Genomic DNA, 27,823 nt, shown 5'->3' on the forward strand with positions numbered 1-27,823 from the left:
TTCTTAAGTAAATGTGGTTATGTGAGACATCATTTTAATGTCCATTTCTCGCTTTATGTTTTTTTGCTAATGACTTATTACTTGCTGTTTATTTTATATTTATTTTAGACTATGGAAATGATGTTAGACAAAAAGCTAATTTGAGCGATTTTCTTATTCGAGTTCAAATGGGTCATAAAGCAGCGGAGACAACTCACAACATCAACAATGCATTTGGCTCAGGAACTGCTAACGAACCTATGGTGCAGTGGTGGTTCAAGATATTTTGCAAAGGAAACACGAGCCTTGAAGATGAAGAGCATAGTGCTAGCCATCAGAAGCTGACAACGATCAATTGAGAGCAATCATCAAACCTGATCATCTTACAACTACACGAGAAGTTGCCAAAGAAATCAACGTTGACCATTCTATGGTTGTTCAGCATTTGAAGCAAATTGGAAAGGTAAAAAAGCTCAACAGGTTTGCTCATGAGCTGAGCAAAAAAAAAAAAAAAAAAATCATTATTTTGAAGTGTTGTCTTCTCTTATTCCATGCAACAACAACAAATGATTCTCTCAGTTGGATTGCGGTGTGCACCAAAAAGTGGATTTTATATGACAACTGGTGACAATTGGCTCAGTGGATGGACTAAGAAGCTCCAAAGCACTTCCCAAAGCCAAACTTGCACAAAAAAACTCATGGTCACTGTTTGTTGGTCTGCTGCCGGTCTGATCCACTACAGCTTTCTGAATCGCGGGGGAACCATTACATATGATAAATATGCTCAGCATATCAACGAGATGCACCAAAAACTGCAACACCTGCTGCCAGCACCAGTCACAGAAAGGGTACAATTCTCCACGACAACACCCGACCACACATTGCACAACCAACACTTCAAAAGTAGAAGGAATTGGGCACGAAGTTTTGCCTCATTCATCATATTCACCTTACCTCTTGCCAACCAACTACCACTTCAAGCATCTTGACAACCTTTTGCAGGGAAAACACTTCCACAGCCAGCAGGATGCAGAAAATGCTTTCCAAGAGTTTGTTGAATCCCGAAGTACGAATTTTTGTGCTACAGGAATAAACAAATGTGTTTCTTGTTGGCAAAAATGTGCTAATTGTAATGGTTCCTATTTTCATTAAGAAAGATGTGTTTGAGCCTAGTTATGATTTAAAATTCATGGTTCAAAATCACAATTATTTTTGCAGCAACCTTAGCTGAAATGGATATTTAGGGAAGTACACTAACCATTTTACCTAAAACTTCTAAGTCTATATTTTTAATAAAATAAAGAACATACTTTTCTTAACTAAGCTTAAAGTATCTTGAAGAATATTAATCTATCTTTGGAAATCTTTATATACGCATTTAGAAAATAATAAGATGATTAATCAAAATTACAAGTGATTTTTTTTTTCCAAGATGATAGACTGAAGGCTTTGTCAGCGGGCCTCACCTGCTTGGAAACAGCAGAGTGGTGTGTAGAGATTCACAGTCTAAACTTTTATCCAAGAAGGAACACAGGAACTCAATAGAAAAACTGAAAGAAACTTCAGACACTTTGAAAGAAGTGGTGGGCAGCAACCTACACCATGAGCCAGGCAGACCACTGTGAGTCTCCAGAGCATGAAAGGGGGAGAGAATGTCTCCTTGATACACATTCCTACTGAGGAGTTGAGCAAGCCAGGCCACAGGGGAGCACCTTAACCCTACCCAGCACTGGAGTTGATCTGGTGAGCAGTGGGAAGTATATGAAAAACAGCAGTACTTTGCATGTACCCTGAAACCCCAGTGGGGACAGAAGGAAACCATTCCTGATAGAGGAACCTTACAGCTAACTCAGGCAGTGGTCACAGGATGCGAGAAGCTCCCAACTGAGATTTGCACTCTTAATCTCTCCAGTGGGGACAAACTCCCTTGGCCAGAACTGAGGGGCGAGTGGGAAGTATGCTCTTGCCACAGGAGCAGCAGCCAAGTGTCCCAGCTTTGTGAACAAACAGGGAGAAGTGAGGCCTGAAAGGCGTGGTTTCTGTCTCAGGCAGCAGGAAGGCTTATGGCCTGGGGCAGTTTTGCATTCTGAACACAGACTGCCTGGGACCCAGCTAGCCGTTGCCAGCAGAAGACTGTGGGTGTGAGACCCACCTTGTCAAGAGTGTGGGAGTTGGGTGGGTCTCACTGACACCTGCTACTCCTTCTCCCAATGTGGATTCTTTTGTGCAGCAGAGTCAGTTGTGCTTCTCCCTGGAACATTACCCTAGTGGCCAGGGAACTGCCCTCCAAGCCCCATTGGGACCACTGCTTGTGCTTACACATGAGGAGCCAGAATGCAAATCTGTTTGACCCAGCCCAAACCTGGGTTTGCCCCTCCACCTGCCTTGGTAGCATAACACAACAGACAGGGACTTTTGGGAGTTTCATGGCCTTGCCCATCGCCTGAGACACAAGTACTTCCCCTGGGTATCATAAGTCAGGCACAAATCCCATGGCCACCATAGCAATTGGCTCTCTCCTGCAAACACCACCTCCTGGCTAGAGACCAATTGGTGCAGCCCATTACAACATCTGCTGACACAACAACACACCACTTGAGAAGGAGAAAACTTCTGCATGACCTCAGCTAACATCATTTACCCACACCATCCCAGCTAATCAGGAGGTCTTGAGCCTATTCATCTGCCCAGTACATTACTACTACAGCTGGGATTTGAGAAAGCCATCACAGTAATGCTATTTTTAGCCAGGGAAATCTTTCAGAGTCTATGTCATTCCCCTGCTACCCTTATCATAGCTTGTGCTTACACCTGCTGCTGGGAGACCAGAGGGCAGGGCAGCTTGGTCCAGATCCACCCAACACTGTCCCCCTCTGAAGCTCAGAGCAGAGCCTAAGCCACTGCACATCCTGCAGACCTGTCCACAGCCTGAGGCATCAGACAGCTTCTCCACTTGGCTGATAAGCAGCATCAATGACCAATTCTCCTCAGAAGGAAGAACGAAAATTACAGGTGAATAATCGTAGCCCAAACGGAATGTTAAGCGGAGAGTGCTGGAGCTTATCAGAGAGTTCACTGGAAGAATCTGTGACTCACCAAAAAAGAAAAAAGAAAGTAACAAGAAGCTGGCAGAGATCAAACCCTGACAGACTTAGTAATCTGTGGACAGGGGAGATGGGAGTGCTCTTGGCCTCTCTGGCCCTTGCAGCAGACTGCTGGTATCCAAGCTCAAAGAGGGCTTCTCTGCACTCGTGAGCACAAGTACCAGAGTGAGCTGTGATTTACGGACTCCTCAAGGGCATTACCTTGCTAGCACAAGGTCCCTTCACTTTCCCTCTGGACCGGAGCTATAGCAGTGGGTGCCATGCTGGATGTGCACCCATTGTGAGACTTTGTTTTGCTCAGGGACCTTCAATCCTTGTGTCTTCACATCACTGGATGATTTGCACATATTCCCCCAGCAACAGCTTAGAGTGTGGAAGCCCCACAAGGTGGCTAGACCAGATGAGCAGCAGGATTCACAGCTGTCTGGCCCTCAGGGACTGCCACACCTATGGGAGCAGGGAGTGCACCACATCAAGGGAGCACCCTGTGGGACAAAAGAAACCAGACTGCAGGCCTTGAGTCCCAGAAGTTTCCACTTGTGGGAAGTTTCCTTCAGCAGAGGCACAGGTGCAAGGCCATGCTCAGTGGTGAAAAACTGCAGTTCTACCCCAGCAGTCAGGCAGCTCCAGGGCTCACGAAGGGACCTAGAGAAGGAAACTTCTCCCCCTTGCCCAGCACTTGCAGATACAGGTGGGGCTTCTCTTCCAGGAACTCAGCATGAGTGTGCCTATAGACAGTCTTTCTGGAGCACTTCAGGGTGACTACATCTCCACAAGAGGAGTGCCTTCTGGGTTCAGGCTTGCATAAGAAGTAAAGTCACAACTCCTCTTTACACGGAATGCCAGCATTCCTGCAGATGGACAGAGGTGCTTGTCTGATCTGAATATCCAGAACACTGGGACAAGGGCATGATGAGGAAGCAGATGGCTTTCCTGCTGGCCTGGGAGAGGAGCTGAGATGGCTCCCTTCTGTCCCCTTGCAAAGACCTCAGTACATTTCAGAGAGCTCCCCCAGCCAGCTTAGTCAAGGCTGGGCCTTCTGCCCACAAACGGGATACTGCATATACCCACCTGCTTCAGCTGCAGCTGGTTTTCACCTGTGGGTGCCTGTACTAGCATGAAGGCTGAACTATTCAATGGCAGAGGTCTCATGAAGCTTATCTCATTCCCCAGTGGTATGCACTTTGTTATTTTTTCCCCAGTATACTTCTCACAAAAATAACAAAATGTACACCATGGGGAAATGAGATAAGCTTCATGAGACCTCTGCCATACTGGCCCATGGGAGACAGTAAGCCTTCTCACACACCCAGCACACTGCTACTATAACCAGCAGCTAAGAAAGCCATTGCACAAAGATTCTGTACAACCAAAGAGCTCATACACAGTCTTTGACACTGAAAGCACCCAGAGCCAAAGCTAGGTGACCATACACTACACCCATTAAAGTCACATCCTCAAGGGGAGAAAAAAATTTTAAAACCCAGTAAAATCAGAAATAAATTTAAAAATAATAAGAGGAAATTATCTACTCAAATGAGAAGGAACCAGAAAAATGATTCTGGCAATGTGCAAAAACAGAGTTCTACAACACCCCCAAAAAGATCACACGAACTCTCCAGTGATGGATCCAAACCAAAATGAAATATTTGAAATATCAGATAAAGAATTCAAAATGTTAATTATTAGGTTGCTAAATGATATCTAAGAGAAAGTTAAAAACCAACATAAAGAAATAACTGGACCAAGCAGAAGAAGAATTTCAGAGCTTGAAGACAAGGCTTTCAAATTAACACAATCAGATAAAAATTTTTAAAAAGGAATTAAAAGGAATGAACAAAGTCTCCAGTAAATATGGGTTTAGGTACAAAACATCCAAATCTAAGAATCACAGGTGTTCCTGAGGGAGAAGAAAAAGCAAAAAACTTGGAAAACCCATTTGAGGAAATATTTGAGGAAAATTTTCCTGGTCTTGCTAGAAATTTAGACATCCAAATACAAGCAGCTCAAAGAACTCACAGCAGATTCATTATAAAAAGGACATTACCAAATCATCAGGCTATCTAAAGTCAACGTGAAGGAAAGAATTCTAAGAAGAGTGAGACAAAAGTATTGGATAACTTATAAAGGAAAAACTTATCAGACTAACAGCAGACTTCTCAGCAGAAATCTTACAAGCCAAAAGGGATTGAGTCCTATCTTTAGTCTCCTCAAATGGAATAACTGTCAGCCAAGAATTCTCTATCTATCAAAACCAAGTTTCATAAATGAAAGAGAAATGAAGTCTCTCCCAGACAAGCAAATGCTGATGGAATTTGTCTCCACTAGACCAGAACTATAAGAAATGCAAAAGGAGTTCTAAATATCAAAATGAAAGGTCATATGCACCAGTATGAAAACACTTGAATGCAAAAATTTCACAGGACTTATAAAACTGTAACACATTGAAGAAAATCAAGCAACTAGGTAGCAGCATGATGACTGCAACAGCACATCACATGTCAATATTAACATTGAATGTAAATGGTCTAAATGTGTCACTTAAAAGATACAGATGGACAGAATGGAAAAAAACACAAACCAAATATCTGCTGTCTGCAAGATACCCAGTTAACTTGTAAAGATGCTTATAGACTTAAGGTAAATGGGGAGGAAAAATATTCCATGTTAATGGAAACCAAAAGTGAGTGGGAATAACTATTCTTAGATAAAACAGACTTTAAATCAACAACAGTAAAAAAGACAAAAAATGTCACTATACAATGATAAAGAAATCAATTCAACAAGAAGATACAACAACCCAAAAATATATGCACGCCTAACTCCAGAGCTCCCAGATTAATAAAACAGAAACTATTATACCTAAGAAAAAGAGATAGAAAGCAATACAATTATAGTGGAGGACTACAACACCCCATGGACAGCACTGGATAGATCATTCTGACGGAAAGTCAACAAACAAACACTGGACTTAAACTGGACTCTAGAACATGTGGATTTAACAGACATTTACAGAAAATTCTACCCAAAAACTGCAGAATAGACATTCTTATTGTCAGCACATGGGACTTTTTCAAGATAGACCATATGCCAGGCCACAAAACAATACTTAATAAATTTTAAAAAATCAAAAGCATATCAAGTATCGAATCAACCCAAAGCAGAATAAAACCATAAATCATTTCCAAGAGGAACTCTCAAAACCATACAAATATATGGAAATTAAATAGTCTACTCTTGAATGATGTTTGGGTCAAAAATAAAATCAAGATGGAGATTAAAAATGTTTTTGAAATGAGTGAAAATACTGACACAAGTTATCAAAATTTCCGGGATATAGCAAAAGCAGTGCTAAGATCAAAGTTTATTGCACTAAATGCCTACATCAAAAGGACAAAAAGATCACAAATTTACAACCTAACATCACACCTCAATGAACTGGAGAAACAAAAACAAGCCAAACCCAAAGCTAGCAGAAGAAAAGAAATAAGAAATAACAAAGGTTAGAGTAGAACTCAAGAAAACTGAAAATAAATTAAAAAAATACAATGGTCAATGAAACAAAAAGTTGGTTCTTTGAAAAGATAAACTAAATTAATAAACCACTAGCTAGATAAAGTAAGAAAAGAAGATTCAAATAAGCTCTATCAGAAATGAAAATGGAAACATCATACTGATTACACAGAAATACAAAGGATGACTGAGACTACTATGAACACTTCTATGCACTCAAAGTACAAAATCTAGAGGAAATGGATAAATTCTTGGAAATACACAACCACACAAGCTTGAATCAGGGAAAAAAAAAAAATAGAAATCCTGAACAGAGCACTAACAATTAGTGAGACTGAATCAGTTAAAAAAAAAAAAAAAAAAAAAAAAGCCCAAAATCTCCCAACCAAAAAATCAAAACAAAACAAACAAACAAACGAAACACCCAGGACCAGATGGATTCACAGCCAAATTCTATGAGACAAAGAACTGATGCCAATCCAACTGAAACTGCCCCAAAAGATTGACAATAAGGGAATCCTCCTTAACTCATTCTACAAAGCCAGTGTCATCCTGATACCAAAGCCACAAAAGGACATAAAAAAAGAAAGCTACAAATCAATATACTCAATGAACATAAATGCAAAAATCTTCAACTAAATATTAGCAAACCTAATCTACCAGCACATCAAAGAGATCATTCACCAAGATCAAGTCGGTTTCATCCCAGGGATGCAAGCATGGTTCAATATACACAAGTCAATAAATGTGATTCACTATATAAACAGAATTAGAAACAAAAACCATATGGTCATCTTAATAGACGCAGAAAAAGCATTCAATAAAACAGAGCATCCCTTTATGATGAAAAACCTCCAACAAACTAGGTACAGAAGAAATATACCTCAAAATATTAAGAGCCTTTTATGAGAAACCCACAACCAACATCAAAATGAATGGAGAAAAGTTTAAAGCATTCCCCTTAAGAACTGGAAAAAGACAATTATACTCACTTTCACCACTTCTATTCAACATAGTACTAGAAGTCCTAGCCAGAGCAATCAGGCAAGACAAAGAAATAAAGGTGATCCAAATTGAAAAAAGGAAGTCAAACTATCTCTTGTTTATAACTCAGGAATGGAAAACCAAATACTGCACATTCTCGCTTGTAAGTGGGAGCTAAGCTATGGGTACACAAAGCCATACAGAGTGGTATAATGGACACTGGAGACACAGAAACGGGGAGGTTGTGGGGGGTGAGGGAAGAAAAATTATCTACTGGGTATAATGTACACTATTCAAGTGATGAATGCACTAAAAGCCCAGACTTGACCATAGCACAATTCATCCATGTAACCAAAAACCACACATAACCATAAAGCTACTGAAATAATAAAATAAATAAAAATACTAAAAAAAACACAAAATTACAAGTGAAAAAAACACTTCTAAATGTTTAAAGGAGCTCATTTATTGGAATGCTGTAAATTTTTCTACTGCAATTTTGGCTAGGAAATAAAGTGATTTTTAAAAGCAAACGAGAACAAAACAGCAAGCGCAGTAACAAGGCCCTCACAAACTCAAGACCCAAGTTACACACATGATTTTATGCTGAATTAAAACCATATTAATTATTAGGTATTAAATAGTAATTAATACTTAATGACAGAAGTTGAGGAAGAGCTAAAAAGACTACTAAATAATGAAAAGCAGTTTTCTGAGTCAAATATGGAACCCTTCAAATGGTTTTGAAAGCCTATAAGCTAACCTATAAATATCAAAACACTAGAACAGTGGAGGCAATCCTTTAACTAGTAATATAAAGAAGTATTCCTTACCAGAGCAATTACCAAAACATCCTTTCATTAAAGGATTTCCTTAGATTCTTATACTCCAACTCAAAGAGTAACTGTATTCCTCTATATGACCAGCATATCCCAAAACTGCTTTCCTTAGTTTCATACCCTTAGAAATAGAGAAGGATCTTCTCTTTCACCATAGACCTTAAAATCCAATCCTCTTATTTTATATTGAGCAAACTAGACAGACTATATTGAAGCTAGACTATATGACTTGCCAATCCTGTAGTCTCACAGCTAAGCAGGAGTTTACCCATTTTACTATGTCTTTCTATAATGGGCCTTTGAGCCTTCTCGGGGCTATTTTGGTTTGTGGATAACTATCTATATTTGTTTTTTTGTAGGGGAATGAAGACTGGTTATCTCCTACTCCACTATCTTGGTGACATCACCTGCTACTGTGCCTTCTCTGGTTTAAATTTGTGTGTACTAACTCCCACGTCAGAAAGAGAAATTTACTATATCAGTGCAATTATGAGGGACCTGGCATAGTGCCTAACACACTGTGGTTGGCACTTGAACTGGTATATACCAGTTTCCTAAGTCAATCTAATGAAATCAGCAACCTCTCTTCATCTCACTCCTAGTGGGTCTTAACCTTGACACTACCTCCCTGCTTTGAAGGACAATAAAACTGGGGCAGCAAATATATTTTAAAAATAAATAAATGCTGCTTAGTGAGATCACTTGGACAGATTTCTTGCCTAATTCTGAAAATTATTTACTAATAAATAATATCTTTCCCTTATCATTGAAAATGTGTTTAAAAGAGTGTTTTGTCAAAGCAAATGACAAAACTTTACTTTGAAAACTTCTGCTGACCTTTTATTCCTGAAAAAAATGGTACAAATTAACCTATACCTCTACAAAATAAGTTTGCAAAGCATGTCAAGCATTTGGTGCAGCGCTTTTTCTGTTTCTTACCAGGTCCCGTTGATCCTCCTGTACCAGATCCATTTTGTGTACCAAGCAAAATATTTTGGCATCTGGAGAGTTCTGCAGAATGGCCTCCAGGCATGATTGGTAATAGTGCATGTCCTTTTCCAGTTCGCGGCTCTCCACATCAAAGACATAAATCAGAACCTCCACATTTCGGAAGATGTTGTCCCGTTGGCTAGTAAAATAATTTTCCATGAAGGTGTCTTGCCTGGTAGAAAAAAAATATATAGTAAGCAAATTCGCAGTTCAATCACTCCTCCTTATGACCTATTTTTGTTGGCTTGATCAATGTGAAAGATAACCTTAAGGCTTCAATCTAAAGGGCAAATCATAACAAATAAGTCTGGCCTTACCTTCTTACCTCTTGAGGCACAACTTGAGCCAACAAAAGAAGTTTGCAAAGCATGTCAACCATTTGGTGCAGCCCCTTTTCTGTTTCTTACCAGGTCCCACTGATTCTCCTGTACCAGATCCATTTCTCTGCCCCTCTCCTTATATTCTAAACACACTGACTTTTTCTCAATTCCTCAAGTGACACATGGTTTATCCACTATGTAGCCTTTACACATGCTGTTCACTCTGTCTCAGATGCTACCCCCCACCTCTTCATCTAGTTAACCCCTGCTTGTCTCTTTAGATTTCAGTTCAATCCATATTTCCTCACAGAAACTGCCCATGGCCTCCTGACAGGTCAATCCACTAAGCATAGGCTCTTATATCAATACATTCCTCTTACTTCTAACACTTACCACAAGTTATTACACTTGTTTGTGAGTTTTTCATTAATACCATTCACTTCCCTAGACAGCAAGTTCCATGTATGTTACTATTCTTCATTGTTTCCCAGCTTCTAACAGTGTTAAGTACTCAATGAAAATTTGCTGAATGAATAACTCAACAGTCAAATATTCTAAACTACATTAAAATTACTCCAATGGTAACTTTTTTTTTTTTTTTGAGATGGAGTCTCGCTCTGTCGCCCAGGTTGGAGTGCAGTGGCCAGATCTCAGCTCACTGCAAGCTCCACCTCCCGGGTTTACGCCATTCTCCTGCCTCAGCCTCCCGAGTAACTGGGACTACAGGCGCCCGCCACCTCGCCCAGCTAGTTTTTTTGTATTTTTTTGTAGATGTTGCTCTCTGCTCCTTAGGCTAAGTGCTGCTTTCCAGGAAGCTCTCAATTACCACTTGGCCAGCAGAAAACAGTAGCATCCGGTAGTAGGAGAAAAAAATCAGCAACCTAGGTTCTAGTCCTGCACTTTGCTATTAATTAGCTGTGTGAACTCAGCAGAATCATAATCTCCCCAGGCCTCAGCTGCCTTATCTGTAAAAACGAAGATCATCACATCTTAGTGCCTAAAAGCAAGGGACTTGGGACTAATGTCTTAACACGGATTCGAAAATTAGAACCAATGATAATGAGGAAGGATTTGTATGGAGATAGGTGCTAGGATGTTAAGTGATCCATCTGCTATCAGGAATGGAGTCATTTTCTTATAGAGTATTTAGCTATTGCATTATTCTTTCAACACATATTCACTGAGCACCCACTCTATGGCTGGCTGTATGCTAAGAGCTGGGATACACTGAGCTAACAATATCTATGCATTTTGTGAGGCACTCTGCTATGCAACTTTGTATAAATTATCTTAATCATCAAAACAACCCTATGAGCTGGTACCATTGCCTTCACTACTGTACAGATGAAGAAACTGTGGCTCAGAGAGTTTAAATGATTTACCCAAGATAACACAGTTAACAGAGCTGAGGTGCAAACCCCAATCTGACTCCAAAACCTATGCTCTTATCCACTGTGCAATGCACACTGCTCCTTCAGCACAGAGATGCAATGGCCATAGGGTAGGGAGCAACATCAGCATACATCCATAGTGTGTGTACATTTGTGATGGAATATGTGGTGAATACTTTGCTCATAAGAGGAAGAGCTAACTCCTACTCTTCCAAAAAGTAGGTCACTTAGCTAGAGAATGTGTGCTCAGTGTCTGATCTACAGTATTGAGACTGCCTGGAGAAAATTATTGATGTTTTATTACTAAGAACAAAGTAGTATGGTATGACAGCTAAGAGCTCAGCACTGGTGTCAGGATGCCTGAGACAGAAACCTAATTTATTCCTCCACAAAAGGGGATAATCTATCCCAAACTACAGATACCTAGATAGAGCTTGGATTAGTGCTATTTAAACATGTCACATACAGAGGGCATTTTCACAATTCCATAAAAGTCAGAGATGTTTATTGACTCAAGTGTCAATTTTGAACTAATTTCTTTTTTTTTTTTTGAGACGGAGTCTTGCTCTGTAGCCCGGGCTGGAGTGCAGTGGCCGGATCTCAGCTCACTGCAAGCTCCGCCTCCCGGGTTTACACCATTCTCCTGCCTCAGCCTCCGGAGTAGCTGGGACTACAGGCGCCCGCCACCTCGCCCGGCTAGTTTTTTGTATTTTTAGTAGAGACGGGGTTTCACGGTGTTAGCCAGGATGGTCTCGATCTCCTGACCTCGTGATCCGCCCGTCTCGGCCTCCCAAAGTGCTGGGATTACAGGCTTGAGCCACTGTGCCCGGCCTGAACTAATTTCTATCTAATCTATTACAAATGATAGTTACTCTAGGTGTATTCACCATGCTGATATGCTAGATGCCATGATTACTGACATCAACTTCACAAACAAGTAAGCAGATGGTACTTACCCACCACAATCCCACAGGTTCAATACCAGGTTTCCCAGAAATCGAACATGAGAATGTTCTACATCAACTGGAAGACAAATATGACAGATCTAGTAATTATAGCAGGTGAAGTGAAATTCAAAATAAGCAAAGCACTAACCCATGAAATTTAGAAGGACCAAAGTGGAGTGAAATGCTCAAAGCCACAAGAAGAAGGTGATTTTCAGCTGAGTAGTGTGGTTTAGTGGCAAGGTGGGCACCTAAACTACCCTGAGCTACAGAATTGGCTCTCATGTAAGTCATTTTATTTTAGTAGTTTAATACCTAGAGCAGAAACAATCTCCAATTACAATACTTATGTTAAAATTTCAACATGTAATAGATATATACCATTTAATCAGTCTTCCCTGTCCCACCTGCCCCCACCAACCTCACAAACACACACAAATTTTAAAAAAAGTAACAAAAAACAAACATAACACATAACCAAATGAACTCCTGCTATTGATTTCCTTTCCAGTTAATGACCCTAACTTTTTCCCACTTTTGACTCTTCTATCCACATTCAATACATTGCTAGTCCTTTGTAATCTCTCTTAATTCCATTCCTTATTTTATAACCCACCACAAACACTAAGGAAGCCCCTTATCATCTGTCTACACTACTACAATAGCTCCATAACTGACCTCCCCACCAAAAAGCCTTACTCACTTTTACTTCGTCCTACAGGCTACTGTCAGGCTCATCTTCTTAACACTACTTTGAACATGTCACTCCCCATTCAAAACACTTTCAATGGCTCCTCCATGCCTATGGGGAGGCATTCAAGGTCCTTCACAATTTGGCTTCCAGTCTACCTATACATTCCCCAATGATCCACATTAATAAAGCCTTTCACTCCAGCCCAATTTGGTTTATTCACAGTCCTCCCAAACCCCACTACCTCCCCAACCCCCAAAATACTTTACACCAGGGGTCGCAAACTTGCTAACAGGGGCCAGGCCAGTAAACATATATGAGCAAAGTTGGCCACATATGGAGGGTAAACATCTACCCAATGGGATAGTAGAGTGAGCAGCAGTTACTCAGCTCTGGTTCCTTTGCCATGCAGGAATGGGGGCTCTGGGTTACCAGACCTTTAAGTTTTTCAGCAGTAGTGGGAAATCCATATTTTTATGAAAACTTTTACATGTTGATAACTAATTGCCATTTTTAGAAAACATCACATGGGCCAAACAAAACACATCTACAGGTCTTATCCAGGATACAGGCTGCCTGTTTGCGACCTCTGAGTTACACTTCCCTCCCCTCTATTCTTCACCTACTCTGTTCATCTGCCTGGAAAGCCCTCCCCATCTTTCTTTCAAACTATATTCATCTTTTAAGAGCCAGCCTAAATCCCACCTCCTCTAAAAGCCCTGCCTGGCTACCCCCACTTACCGTCATCTCTCCCTCTGAATTCATTCAAACATTTATTAAGCATCTACTCTCTGCCAGGCACTAAAAATCCCAAGGAGTAATAATGAAAGATTTTATCCTGAAAATTTATCAAAGTCTAGGAATTATAATCTATACAATTTGTGATAATCAATCACACAGTGATATTTCTCCTATGACTATCTCAAAGCTGTTGCTTAAATTGACTGCTATCTAACTTTTGTGCAATTTTATCTTCTTATAAACTACATTGTAAGCAGCAGAGCATTATTTTAAAAAGCACGGGCTTTGGAGTCGAACAAATCTTCATTCAAATATCATGGCTCTACCTCTCTGTGTGACCTTGGGCAAGTCACTTAAGCTCTGAGTATTAGTTTCCTCTTCTATTAAAAAAGAAAGTGGGCAGGGGGGCGCGGGGCATAGCATTGACCTCACAGGATTACTATGAGGATTCAATGAATTATCATACATAAAGTGCCTGGCACGTAGTAGGTGCTCAAACTACTTCCCTTCTCCCCTTTACTTCCCCCTCCTTGGAAAAGGAATCATATCTTACATGTCTTTGTATTTCCAACAGAGTCTACGAGAGAGTAGGTGCTCAAACTGCTATTAATTTGAAGACTATGTATACGGTCTAGTACTAAAAAAAAATGGAAAGAAGTGCTACTGAGAAAGGGAAAGACAATAACAAAAGAAGTGACAGGATTCAGTGACTGTTTAGACATGGGGCACATGGGATAGAAATCAGGTTTCTACTCCCATATCATAGAAATTATTCTCATCAAGTGACCAATGGCCCCATAACCAAATCCAATGGACCTTTTAGTCCTTGTCTTACTTTCTGCAGCATGACACTGTTGACTACTCTCTTCTCAAAAAATTCTCTTCTCTTGGTCTCTGATATCATATCTACAACTTCTCTGGCAGATCCTCCCTTACAATTCCTATTCTTCTTTCTGTCCCTTAAATGTTGGGAGTTCTTCAGGACTCCATCCTTGGCCACCTTCCCCAAGGCAAGCTAGTCTATTCGTATTATTTTATTTGCCATTTAGACACTGATGACTCAGAAACAGGTATCTCTAGGACAGATTTCTCTCCTACCTTTCTGACATATATTACAAATCTCCATTTGAATAAACCACAAGTATCCCAAACTCAACGTATCCAAGTATATGTAGCTCATCATCTCCCCTTTCTTCCTACAAATCTATTCCTCTTTCAGTCTTCTCTATCTCAGTGAATTCAACCAGTTGCCTAAGCCAAAACCTCAGTTTCATCCTTCAGTCCGCTTTTTTCCTCATAATTCTCCCTAAATCTACCAGGAAGTCTGGCTGACTCTATCTCTTAAATAGATCTCAAATCCATTTGCTTCTCGCCATATCCACTGTCATCACCCTAGCCCAAACTAAGCCCCCATCATCTCTCACCCGGTCTACTAAAATAGTTTCCTAACTTATCAACCTCTTTCTAACCTTGCCTCCCTCCAATCTATCCTCCATATTACAGATAGAGTGATCTCTCTCCAAAATGCAGATTTTCATTCTTCTTTAAACAGAAAAAAAACATGTCTCTCTGCATATGCACAATTGTATACACCCAGAAAAGAAAGGGCCAGAAGGATAACCTCAAAACTACTAATTGTGGTTGTCCCTAGGAAGCAGGCCTGAGAGGGAGAAAAGAGGCTTTTCACACGTCTGTAATGTTTGAATTTTTCACAAGTACTACTTTTGTAATTAAAACTGAAAATTAAAAATATAAAATATAAATCTGCTCATGTTGCTTTTTTTTTTTTTTTAAACATTTTCCCTAATCCCCGGGACCTGTAAAATATCGCTCTTCTGTTTAAAACTCTCTCTACCCTCAGGTCCTACTACCTAACTTGGCTTACAAGACATTTTATGATCTAACCACCCACTTCCTGCTTCCCTCTTTAGTCTCATATCTTCCATATATGGCTTTCTGGCTCTCCTAGTCTTCCTACCCTATTATCACAAGAACAACTAAAAAGAACCAAGAACAGAGCTTTGGGGAATGACACACACTTACGGGGCAGAAAGAAGAAAATACTATGATAAAGATTTTTTTTAAAGAGAGATGGGATGGTTAAAGATAATGGAAGAAAACCAGGGTAACAGAGCATTAAATAAAAGCCAAGGGAACAGAGAATTTTGAGAAGTTAGGAAATCTTGGAGCCGTCAACAGTGTTTGAGACTAAAATACTTCATAATCATTTTTATTGACAAGTTTACTGTTCCAACAAATACATTTTAGCAGCCCCCTAATAAATTAATAATATCACAATCATGTACTCTTACTTCAAATTTCAAAACACAGTAGGCTCTAAGTTTAACAAAATAAAACTGGACTATTTTCAGCAATGAGAAACTAGAAAAACACTAAAACATTAAAATCAATGTAATATTTTAAAAGTACTCTTACTACTTTTAAAGAAAATCAGCAACTACATAAAGAGGACTATCAAGTAAAAAGTAATGCACTATATATGTATTTTGAACTTGTCTATAAGTTTAGCAGTAGAACCCAGGTATTTCTTTAGCAATGACAAACTAGCTAATGATGATATCCTAAAACATAGTATTTTAAAGTATACTTTCACTACCTGTAAGGAGATACAGTGATTACTAACAAAGTATTAGTAATAAAGGTTCTGCTTGAGATATTCTAAGGACAAGAGCTCTGTCCTGTTCTCTGTGCCTCCTACATAAAAAGTTCCAGAAAAGCACTTGCTAAATAAATGGTTTGCCTTAATGTATAGGGTTCATATAATTCGCAAAATTCTGTTCACAATAAGGCTGCTAGGTTATATCAAAACTATTTCAAGCAGTTTGAATAGCTCTGAAATGTTGGTTGCAAGACTGTTCTCTGGATTCAGGGTAATAAGTCAACTCTGATCAGCTATATAAAAACAGCAACAGCAACTGGACTAGAAAAAGGTGCTTCAACAAAGTGTGCAGAATTTAAAACAGAAATAAAAATACGTCTGCCAGGAATTGTTAGGAGAGGGTAAGCTAGATAGAATGTGGCATAAGGAATAAGGGAAGAGCATAGATTGACATTCCAGCTCTGATACTTCCTAGCTTAGTGATATTAACTTCTAAGTTGTACCTCCTTCTTTATTCCCTATAAAAATGAAGTTAAGATGAGATCTAAAGTAAATAAAACAGTACACAAAAGCCTGACAAATAACAGTTGTTCAGTAACCATTAGCTTCCTCTAATCTACTGAAACCATAAGGGTAATTAGGCCCAAATATTTAACTTGAAAGAAAAAAAAAAGTTTTAATCTATCAAATCAAGACAGAGAGAAGTTTGGACAGGTAGACTTTCCAGAGGCCAGAGCTACAGATGTCAATTATAGAGGCATGACAGGCCATGGGACATTATCCTGACCAAAACTTTCGACCAATGACTTAGATGAAAACTAGAGGAGATATTCATCAAATGTACAAACTCCATGGAGTTAGGAAATATAGCTAATATATCAGATAAGAGAATAAGTAGCTAAAATGAAAATAGGATCCAATCCCTTTTTTCATGGATGAGAAAAAAGGGATTGGACTTGTTCTGAATTTCACAGTTAACAAACAAAGGGTACAGGAACATATCATGGGCTAAAACAAACAAAACTAAATAATTTAATAGAAGAAAGCATTTATTCTTTGGTTTAAAATATTAATTGCCCAAAAGCCAGAAGGGTATGTGTTTTAATAACAACATATTTGAAAGGGAATTTGAATATATTTGAAAGGGTTTTTTGGTAAGACTCCTCATAACAAAACTTACTCCAGAAAAGGAGGATACATGTTAGACTGTGCTAACAGCAATGTAATGTCCAGAATAAAAGATGTGATAGGCCCACTCCGCCCTGATCAGACTCCACCTGCATCCAAGTCTCAGTACCATAAGAAAAATGTAGACAAGTTTGAACAAGTCCTTAAAAATGTTTCAAAATATGTCAAATGAGAAATAGATGGAAGAGCTGGACATTTTTAACTTAAGGAAGACATGATTTGTGAAGCAAGATGGCCAGGCATGGTGGCTCACACCTGTAGTCCCAGCACTTTGGGAGGCCAAGGCGGGAGGATCACCTGAGGTCAGGAGTTCGAGACTAGCTTGGCCAACATGGTGAAACCCCATCTCTACTAAAAATAAAAAAAATTAGCTGGATGTGGTGGTACACACCTGTAGTCCCAGCTACTTGGGAGGCTGATTCAGGAGAATCCCTTGAACCAGGAGGAGGAGGCTGCAGTGAGCTGAGATCATGCCACTGCACTCCAGCCTGGATGATAGAGCAAGACTCTGTCTCCAAAAAGAAAAAAAAAAAAAAAAAGATTTGTGAGGCAAGAGATGGCTTGGACAAACTGAGACAATGACTATCCTCAAATTTTTGTAGAGGCTTAAGAGAACAGAAAGAGAACAAGCTAACAGAAAAAAAAAAAAAGAAAGAGGCCAGGCACGGTGGCTCACACCTGTAATCCCAGCACTTTGAGAAGCAGAGGCAAGCAGATCACTTGAAGTCAGGAGTTAGAGATCAGCCTGGCCAACACGGTGAAACCTTGTCTCTGGTAAAAATATAAAATTAGCTGGGCGTGGTTGTGGGTGTCTGTAATTCCAGCTACTCGTGAGGCTGAGGCACAAGAATCACTTGAACCCAGGAGGTAAGACTGCACCACTGCACTCCAGACTGGGCAAGAGAGTGCAAGACTCCATCTTAAACAACAACAAAAAATACATTCAAGAAACAGCTTTCTAGTCATCAAAGCTGCCCCAATTATGACAGTCTACACTTACACTCCAAGCACCATAAGAACAGAAATGAGGTTTCCTTCTCTTTTATTTCCTAGGGTCTGAAACATACTGTGTTTTTAAAATGCTGTTGTTTTTGAAACTTCAGGAACTGTATAGAGTAGTGGGTGGCCTGTCCCTAAAAATAAAGGACCAAGCAGAATCCAGAAATGCTTGAATGCTGCAGAAGGAAATGGCAGTACAACCCAGAGACAGAAGGGCTCTCCCAGGATCCTACATTCACTGTCCATGGCAGCCCAATTAGTACATACTAACACTCAAACTATAAAAGGCAACAACATATTCCCTAAATCAGAACCAAAACTCTAATGAGATCATCTATGTGTATCCAGGAAAAGAAGTAGCAGAGTACAGATCAAGTTAACCTCTTTCCTTCCCACCACCGTAATTTACCTTTTAACGAAGACAAGGTGTAACTACTGCTTTAAAAAATCTTAGGATATTTTACTGTTATGCTTGTTAATACCTATGAATTTCCCTTTGTATAAGAGTTAAAAACACTCTCCCCACAAGACGAACAAACAATGCTTGTTTAAGAAATAGCAGGATAAACAAAAAGTTGGATAAGGGCAATCCACTTCATAAACAACCTAGAAAGAAAAGAACCTCCCTGAAGAGAGCAAGCAGCAGTAACTGGAATTAGGCCATACCTCTTTGAGAACCAATGCAAAAAGGGTAAACATGCTCCATAACAAATCCCCCAACCTTTCTGCATCCCCAAGCTACTGCAAACAAGTGTGTTATGCAGATTATTAAGAGTTAAGATCACCTGACTTTACGATAAGATAAAACATCTTACTTGTTGCGCCAAGGCGACGTGTGTCTCTGGCAATATAATTTGCAAAGATAATAGACCTCATGCTGGTCTTACCAGATCCACTTTTACCCATCAACAGCACCTAAGGACAAAGTAGGGAAAAGGAAAGGAAAAAAGTTAGCAATCTAGAGCAAATCAAGTCTAAAGGGATCTATTTCTCTCCTGGATTTGATATTTTCCTGAACTGACAGTACCAACAACCTGGTGTGGATACTCACAACTAACTAAACTCTTCCCAACCAAGGGTGAATGCAGAGATACTTAGAATTCCAGAAGCCAGACACTTACCTGTCACAGGACACACATCCTTTAGGTGACAGAATTACACTGACTCTATGCTATTAAGATGCACTGTTAATATGTTCAGAAACACATTAGAAAAATACCACGTTTAGAGGAAACTAAACCCTGTTCTATCATAACCCAATGTTTTGTTATCTGAATTACCTAGCAGAGGATTGCAATATAACTGAAAGTTCTTCCTCCTCCTGCTCAAGGTCAATCTTTCCACCTCTGCCTTTGATCTCATCCCTTCCACTTACCGCTATGCTCTTGTTCCATTTATTACTATCCCTCCTTTTTCTTTTCAAAAGCTTCCCATGGCCTGCAGGATGAAGTCCTCAGACTACATATAAGACCCTCCTTGATCTAGTCTATCTACTTCTCATCCCTCATCTCCTGTCCCTCTTGGCCTGAAAGTTTTAGCTTACAGCCACACTTAATTGAACTGCTGGTAGTCCCTCTGATTGCTCCCAACCCTCTGGAAGGTCCTGCATCTGTGCCATTGTTTCACACAGTACTATCTGCCAGTAAACTATCCATTCTCCTTCTTCCTTCAGCTAAATTGCAGTTACCCTTCAAGACTTGGTTCAGTAATCATTTTTGCAAGAAGATATTCTGAGTCCAATGCTCTAGGCTGACTTAAGTGTCTTACCTCTGTCCTTCCATGGCACTGTTATTTCATTGCAAAGACTATAATGCACTGCAGTTACTTATTTTGGGGGGGTCTGTCCCTCTCTCTCAGAAGACTCTGAGCTCTGCAAGGGGAGAGAGAGTCCCCTCATACCTCCAATGCCTAACATACAACAGATGCTCCAAGTATGTACATCAAAAGGACAAGCAAGTTATCAAAACAAATATATAAAGCAAGAGAGTATCTGACAGTGAGAATTGTCCAAGGGCAAGGGTAGCCTCATGAAGGTAAGCAGCCTTCCTGTCAATGTCAGCATCTCACACAGAGAGCACTTGTCAAAGATGTTGTATACTCTTATACTAAAAGGAAATTTAGTGAAGTGACTTTTGAGAGTCCTTTCAAATCTAGAATTTACGAAATATAGTTCCAATTACCTTACTTTCCTTTTCTTTCTTTCTTTTTATTTTTTTTGAGACCAAGCCTCGCTCTATCATCCAGGCTGGAGTGCAGCGGCATGATCTCGGCTCACTGCAACCTCCGCCTCCCAGGTTCAAGTGATTCTCGTGCCTCAGCCACCCCACTTCAGCCATCCCATGCCTGGGATTCCAGGCATGCACCATCACGTCCAGCTAGTTTTTTTTGTATATTTAGTACAGACAGGGTTTTGCCATGTTGGCCAGGCTGATCTTGAACTCCTGGCCTCAAGCGATGCACCCGCCTCAGTCTCCCACAGTGCAGGGATTACAGGCATGAACCACCGTGCTCAGCCTTACCTTGCTTTTCAAATGAAGGGAATCTATATTCCACCTTCAATCCTAAGATATTTTATTAAATTTTTTAATTACAAATATAAGGAGTATTGATGAAATATACTACACTCAGGCTTGATTTCATCTAACAATTTTAGCTACATAACTTTATCTCACTAAGGAAATGTCACTGCTGAGCCAGTCTAAAGTTGCCACAAAAAGTTTGCTTTTGTTCTTTAAAATGTTAATTGAAAAACAATATATTTAGGAGGTACAACGCGATGTTTTGATACATGTATACAATGCAGAATGATTAAATCAAACTGATTTTTGTTCTTAATCATGTAGAAATTTCTGGTATTTTTAGGCATTCTCGATGAAAGCAACTTCAGACAGGCTCATCAAGAACACTCCCTTAGCAAACTGTAGTTACAGAACTGAATTATTAGATGAAGCTAAGGCAAAATATGGTACATTTCCTTCAGTTATTAATTTATACAATGTACCTCTTTTAATTGCCTATGAAAGACTTACCAAGGCTAATCATGTTAGGTACTGATCTAAGTGTTCTACAGGCATTTACTAACTTAAACGTCACAACAATCCTATGATACAGTTAATATTATTACTACCATTTTACAAATTAGGAAACTGAAGCCCCAAAAGGTTAAGAAATTAGCTTGAGCTGCACTCTTAGCAATTCTGCCTAAATCCCAACGTAGGGCACAGTACTATGACAGCACAAAGGAAGGTGTGTCCAATTCCATCTGAAGAACTCACATAAGACCTTATAGTGGTAACATTTGAGTTAGATTAAAAATAAATGTGCAGACAAAGGGCTGTATGGTGTGTGGTATATGGCTTACACAAAGTGCAAATTAATTTGTAAATCTGGAGAACAATAAATTCTGTATGGCTGCGAAAGGGTGCGTAAGTGTGGCAGAGGGTTTGGTCAGGAACAGATTTTTAAAGGACCATGAAATCATTTGGATTTTATTCCACGGGCTTAAAGAAGTTACTAAAGGTTCTTAAGTATGTAGATGACTCAGTCAGATTTTCATATTAGAAAAATTAAACCAGATAGCATACAAGGGGAAGAGAGTCAGAGAGACCACATAGAAGGCTCCTGCAATAGTCCAGAAAAGATGGTGTATATATATCACAAACTTCCTGAATATCAACTTCTTACCTTTACCTTCATGGTTTTGGCATATCTAACACGTCTTACCTTTTTCTTCATGGCTGTATTTGGTAGCACCCACCTGCAGATATAAACCAAAAAACAGTTTCTATGATCCAATTCCCTTAGAAATTGAAATTAATGAAATATAAATAAACACGGAGGTACAAAAGAGCATGTTTAGTACAACAGCTGAGTACAGCTGTGTGGGACCTGAGATGAATAGAGGCCTCATTTTCCTAAATTATAAAACTGTGTGTATGCTCCCTATCTCCTAAGTAGAAGTTCAAGAGAGAACTCCTAGGAAGATGTATTTAGGAATACAAATCAGTCATTAAAATTCAAGATTCAATTTTTCATCATCTTAAATTAATCAAAACAATGCAGCTGCCTTAATCAAACAATATTTTCTATTTCTAAAAAATAGAGTATATTGATATCCTCTATTTGAGGACTGAATATTGAATATCCTCTATTTATAAAAAGCATTCAGCCTCCTAATTTTAAAAGCTGGAAGTATCTTTTTAGTCCTTCAGCTGTCCTTCCAAGCCCTATTTCACTCATCACAGGCACAAAGTAGACATAACATAAGTCTCAAATTCAGGTACAAATTGGCACAGAAAGCACCCTCAAGCCACTGGTCTCTGACCTGGAAACGCAAATCTTCTTCCTAGTCTTTCCATCCCCAACCTGGTGACAGCAAATCTCCTTTACTGATAATTCAAAGCAACTCAGAACTGCTTTAATTAGAACACTCCCCCAGCACCACCACCAGGAGTATCAGCCCCTTCCCAAGGGTTGTTTCTGCCCAGTTAGCACCAATTCGCTTTCCAGTTTATCCTATCGTCCAAAGCATAATACCAATCAACATTACTGGTAAATCAAAGCAATTTATCATGGGGGGGGGTGGGGAGAAGTGTTCTAATTCACAATACTCTCTTCAATTTGAACACCCCCACTTCCAAGTTTGACATAATACCCTTCACCCACCCAAGCGATCCTTCCGGTTCCCCTAGTGGTGGATCCATTCTCGGCCCCACATTTTCTTTCTCCATCGTTTTCTCAGAGTCAGATTCTTCCATTGCGCAACAAGTCCTTTCCAGTCCCTTCTAAATCTTCAGTAGTCTTTAGGGTTTTTTGTTGTTTGTTTTCTTTTTCACCCCTCAACCGCGTATTCTCATCCCTATGGCCCTCAGGCTTGCTCTATTCTTGCCTCCGCCTTTGTCCACTGGGGGGCCGCTTTCCCCACGGTTACCTTTATCTCCCCAAACCTGGCCTCAAGGCACAGCCGAGCTGGCTAGCTCTAAGGCCAAGTGATTCCGTGGTACAAAGTAAGAGTTGGAGAATGACAGGAAAAGAGAGGTGGGTTGGGGTTCGTCCCGAGTTTGGGCCTCAGGCCCCAAGGTCTGGCAACCCAAAGGTAACTTCACCCGCAAAGAGGTGAGGACCGCGAAGGCGGAGGAAGCAGAAAGAGCTGACACGTGCCGTAGGCACTAAGCGGTGAAAGCCTAAGCTGGCTCGTTGCTTCCGAGCCCGGCCGCTCGGAGAGTCGGCCAGCAGAGGCGGTAGTTACGACCTAACCGCTCGCCCTTCAGGAACCCAGGTATCTCACCGCAGCCACCCCACTGCAGGCCAGGATCACGTGGGCATCTGCCGTAAACCCGGAGTCTGTCACGTGACTGACGCTACCAAAGGGATGGGTGGGCTGGGAAGAATACCATAGAGACTGCTCCGGGAAAGCCAGAGTGCCGTCTGTCATCGTCACGTGGCCTTGGCTCAGGCTGCGCGCCTCGGGCGGGGTAGGGCGCAGGGAGCCTTCAGCCTGTTTCATGTGGGTGGGCCTGGCACCACTCAGCCGCTGTGGAGAATTAAAGGAGCCGCTGGCAATTTCAGTGCCTCTGAGCTTCTCTCTTTTACTGCTGGTTACCGGTAATGGTTTTTGACGGGGAAGACTCAGCATTCTTTGCCTTCCCGCTTTTTATTAATTCTTGCAATCGAGTTTGTAATTAAATGATTAATACATCCAAAGCGCTAAGAACTCTGTCTTCCACATAGCAAGTGCTGTATAAATTATCGTTATTGCTGAAACCAGGGATTCATCAGGAATTTTAACACACGCATTCATCTTCCCACTTGTTTAAAACAGGAAGTACAGAAAATACCATAGTAAGAAGTCAATAAATAAAGTCTAGGGCAGGGGGTGGTGGTTCATGCCTTTAATCCCAGCACTTTGAGAGGCTGAGGAGGGAGGATCACTTGAGGCCAGGAGTTCAAGACCAACCTGGCCAACATAGCGAGACCCCATCTATAAATAAGTAAAGTCTAGAATTGATAACAGAAAGACTACTGGTAGGGGTATGCACACCAGGAAAAATGCCCAAAGGGGTTCAAAGATGTTGCTTTTGGAGAGTGGGGTAGGGGATAGGATGTGATATATCAGGGGACTATTATTTTTTATCTGAAGCCCTTCTGTGCTATATATGTTTCTATAATGTATAAATGATATATAATAAGATAATATGACAATTATATTTAATATAATTAATACTTAATATGTTATAGATGCTATTTTTAATACATGTGTAGTTTGTTAATTATATTATTTATAATTAATATATATGATATACTACATGTATTATTTATACATAACTGTGTACATATATTACTTTGAGAAGAAAAAATGGGAAGGAAGGAAGAGAAGGGTACTATTATTGAAACTGCCTTTGCAAAAACTGTAACTGAGGAAATTATGACAGCGAAAGAGATCAGACCTAACCGACTCTTACATCTAACCTTTAAGGTGTCCTTGTTCATTCCTGTGTATAGGCCGAACTAACCTTGGGAAGGAATTTAGTTTATAGTTTAACTCTGATACAAAATTGATAATAGCCCTTCGGTCTCCTCCCACCCAAAAAAAAAAAAAAAAAAAAAAAAACCTTCTTACCTGGGAACCAGTCAGCCTTTGCAGGACTAACAAATTAACTACAAGATTAGAAATTACAGTTTAGGGGCCATGCAGCCTCCAGTTGCAAGGGTCTGAACCTCCCCAGATTGCTCCCGGGAATAACATCACTGTTGTAAAACCTAAGATCACTGTTTGATATATTTTGCAGCCCCTGCATTCTGATGCACCAGCTTGTGATACACGAGCGGGGTAGGGAAGTGCTGGGCAGAGAAAGGCGGGTCCCTGGCTAGGGCTCCACCCTCGAGTCTGTGCCCAGGGACCTAGGTGAGGATAGGCACTCCTGCCTTCCCACCCAAATGTTATTTTCACCCCTAGATGTTGCCATGGGGTCAGAGCCCCACAGCCTGCCTGTCTGCATACTCCCCCTAGAGGTTCTGAAGAAGCGAGCCATTCCCCCTGTGGCATGCCCTGCAAGGGGGATAGGGGAACTTTCCCCATTTCACTTACAGCACTCAGACCAGTAATCTGGCCCAGACAGTTCTGTGAACCCACCCAGGAACAGAGGATAGCAAGAAAAACTCACTTAGAGCCCCCTATGATTCCATATCCAACTCAACCAGTCAACACTCCCTACTTCCCAAGCCCCTACCCACCAAATTATTCTTAAAAATTTCAATGCCCCGAGACTGATTTGAATAATAAAACTGCAGTCTCACACACAGCTGGCTCTGCATGAATTACTCTTTCTCCATTGCAATTCCCCTGTCTTGATAATCAGCTCTGTCTAAGCGGCAGGCAAGGTGAACCCGTTGGGCAGTTACACTGTTTGCTCCCACACTTTCCACTTGAGGTCCTGTGTGATTCGTTTTCTCCACAACTGCCTTGCCTCAAGAAAAAAGCTATTCTACACGGATTAGTGATCCTTCACTCTATCACTAGCTAATTTTTTGTTTCCTTCCAACCAACTACCCCCAAACAAGCTTCCATCTGGCTTTCCTTGTCTGATGAAAGATCCTGAGGCCAAAATCAGGAAGTCACTTTAGATTCACTGTCCTCCATATGTGTCAATGAGACCAGGTCATGATCAGTCTGTTTTCTACTGTCTGCCTGCTCTTATTCTTACTGTTGCTCTTTTTGTTCCAGCTATCATAATCTCTGGCCTAGACATCCACAATAGCCTGCTAAGTGATTTTCCCACAGTGGCAGCTCCGAAGGGATTGGGAGTGAGTGAGTTGATCTTCATTAATCATCTCATCCCCCCGAAAATTTGATGTAATTAATATGTGCTTGCTTTCTAAAGGCAGCTTTTAAATGTCTTCCAACACCTACTGCCCCCAGGCTTCACCAGCCAAACTGGTCCCTTAAACCACTCTTTTATAAAAATTTACTGTCTCGGCTAGGCACGGTGGCTCACGCCTGTATTCCCAGCACTTTGGGAAGCCGATGTGGGGTGATCACCTGAGGTCAGGAGTTTGATACCAGCCTGGCCAACATAGTGAAACCTCATCTGTACTAAAAATACAAAAATTAGCCAGATGTGGTGGCATGCACCTATAATCCCAGCTACTCAGGAGGCCGAGGCAGGAGAATCACTTGAACTCAGGAGGCGGAGGTTGCAGTGAGCCAAGATCGTGCCACTGTACTCCAACCTGCGCAACAAAGCAAGTTAAAAACAAATTTACTGTCTCCCTGTTGCTGCCAGTATCCTTTTCCCCCTCCTTCAAACCATCCATCCTCCCTAAAAGCTGCTCAAGTGATCCTTTATTTTAATTAATTAATTAATTAATTAATTAGTTTTTGTTGAGACTGGGGTCTCACTTTGTTGCCAGACTCAAACTCCTGGTCTCAAGGGATCTGCCCGCCTTGGCCTCCCAAGGTGCTGGGATTAAAGGTGTGATAAAATTTCTTATTGTCGTCTTTGTAGTTGTTGTTGTTGTTTTTGAGACAGGGTTTTGCTCTATGACCCAAGCTGGAGTACAGTGGCACAATCATGGCTCACTGCAACCTCAACTTAAGTACTCTTTTAAACCACAAATCAGAGGAGACTACTTCTGTACTTTAAAATCCTCCCATAACTTAAGGAAAAAGTGTGTCAACACAAGGACCTTCAAGATCTGGCCTATAGCAACTCATCAGCTATATTTCTCTACCCACATTCACTACCTCACAAGCTTCATAAGGAACTGCTGGTAGTTGCCTCAAAGTGCCAAGAGGCAAGAAGTAAGAAGAGGAGGGAACAGATAAAGAAGGGGAGGGGAGGGGAGGGATGAAGAAGAAAAGAGGGAGAAGTGGGGAGATTGGAAAGAGGGAAGGAATAGAGGGGTAAGGAGAAGAGGAAAAAGGAGGAATAGGGATAGGAGGAGGGGAATGGAAGAAAGGTAGTGGAAAAAGATTGAAGAACTAAATCAAATAAGTATAGATTCCAAATAATGGTGAATAGGGCCAATGTGCAATGCATTCCTATTGTAAATCAAAAATAAAATACCAAGGTTCCTCAACCATTTGAATGTACTTTCACCTCGGCCAGGGCGCTCTTTAAAAATGTAAACTGAGAGACTTTCTGGCCATGACAGGAAGTAGGGATCGAACATGCCTCATTATATTTCTCCAGCTTTAACATCAACACAGACCTTTAGATCTGATAAGAAGCATTTACATTCTATTCTCTCGGAACCTGCAGGCTTCATCTGCATGATTTAAACTTTAGTCTCCACAACCTCTTATCTTAACCCAGACATTCCTTTCTATTGATCCCAGTTCTTTAAACTCAACCAATTGTCAGTCAGAAATTTTTTCAATCTACCTATAAGCTGGAAGGCCTCCTCCTACCCCACTTGGAGTTGTCCCACCTTTCTGGGCCAAACCCATGTATTTCTTACATGTATTTGACTGAAGCCTCTTGTATCCCTAAAATGTATAAAACCAAGCTGCTCCCCAACC

The 27,823-nt window shown here is 40.6% G+C and overlaps 1 protein-coding gene across 2 annotated transcripts in view; it reads right to left on the reverse strand.

Moving 5' to 3' along the window:
* LOC105465834 (Ras related GTP binding B) overlaps nucleotides 1-23,631 on the reverse strand; it is a 42,129-nt gene extending 18,498 nt beyond the window's left edge. The window contains exons 1-6 of one of the 2 annotated variants that reach the window (XM_011714466.2): nucleotides 22,969-23,631; nucleotides 22,027-22,060; nucleotides 19,119-19,218; nucleotides 14,050-14,133; nucleotides 12,077-12,143; nucleotides 9,359-9,581 (exon numbers count right to left, since the gene is read on the reverse strand). In XM_011714466.2, the coding sequence (XP_011712768.2) occupies nucleotides 9,359-9,581; nucleotides 12,077-12,143; nucleotides 14,050-14,133; nucleotides 19,119-19,218; nucleotides 22,027-22,060; nucleotides 22,969-23,060 (600 nt within the window). In that variant the 5' untranslated portion in view covers nucleotides 23,061-23,631. The remainder of the gene's footprint in view (nucleotides 1-9,358; nucleotides 9,582-12,076; nucleotides 12,144-14,049; nucleotides 14,134-19,118; nucleotides 19,219-22,026; nucleotides 22,061-22,968) is intronic. The other variant, XM_071088759.1, reaches the window with a different exon arrangement.
* Between the last annotated feature and the right edge of the window lie 4,192 nt (nucleotides 23,632-27,823).

Source organism: Macaca nemestrina, chromosome X, assembly GCF_043159975.1.
Source record: "Macaca nemestrina isolate mMacNem1 chromosome X, mMacNem.hap1, whole genome shotgun sequence".
Taxonomy (NCBI): domain Eukaryota; kingdom Metazoa; phylum Chordata; class Mammalia; order Primates; family Cercopithecidae; genus Macaca; species Macaca nemestrina.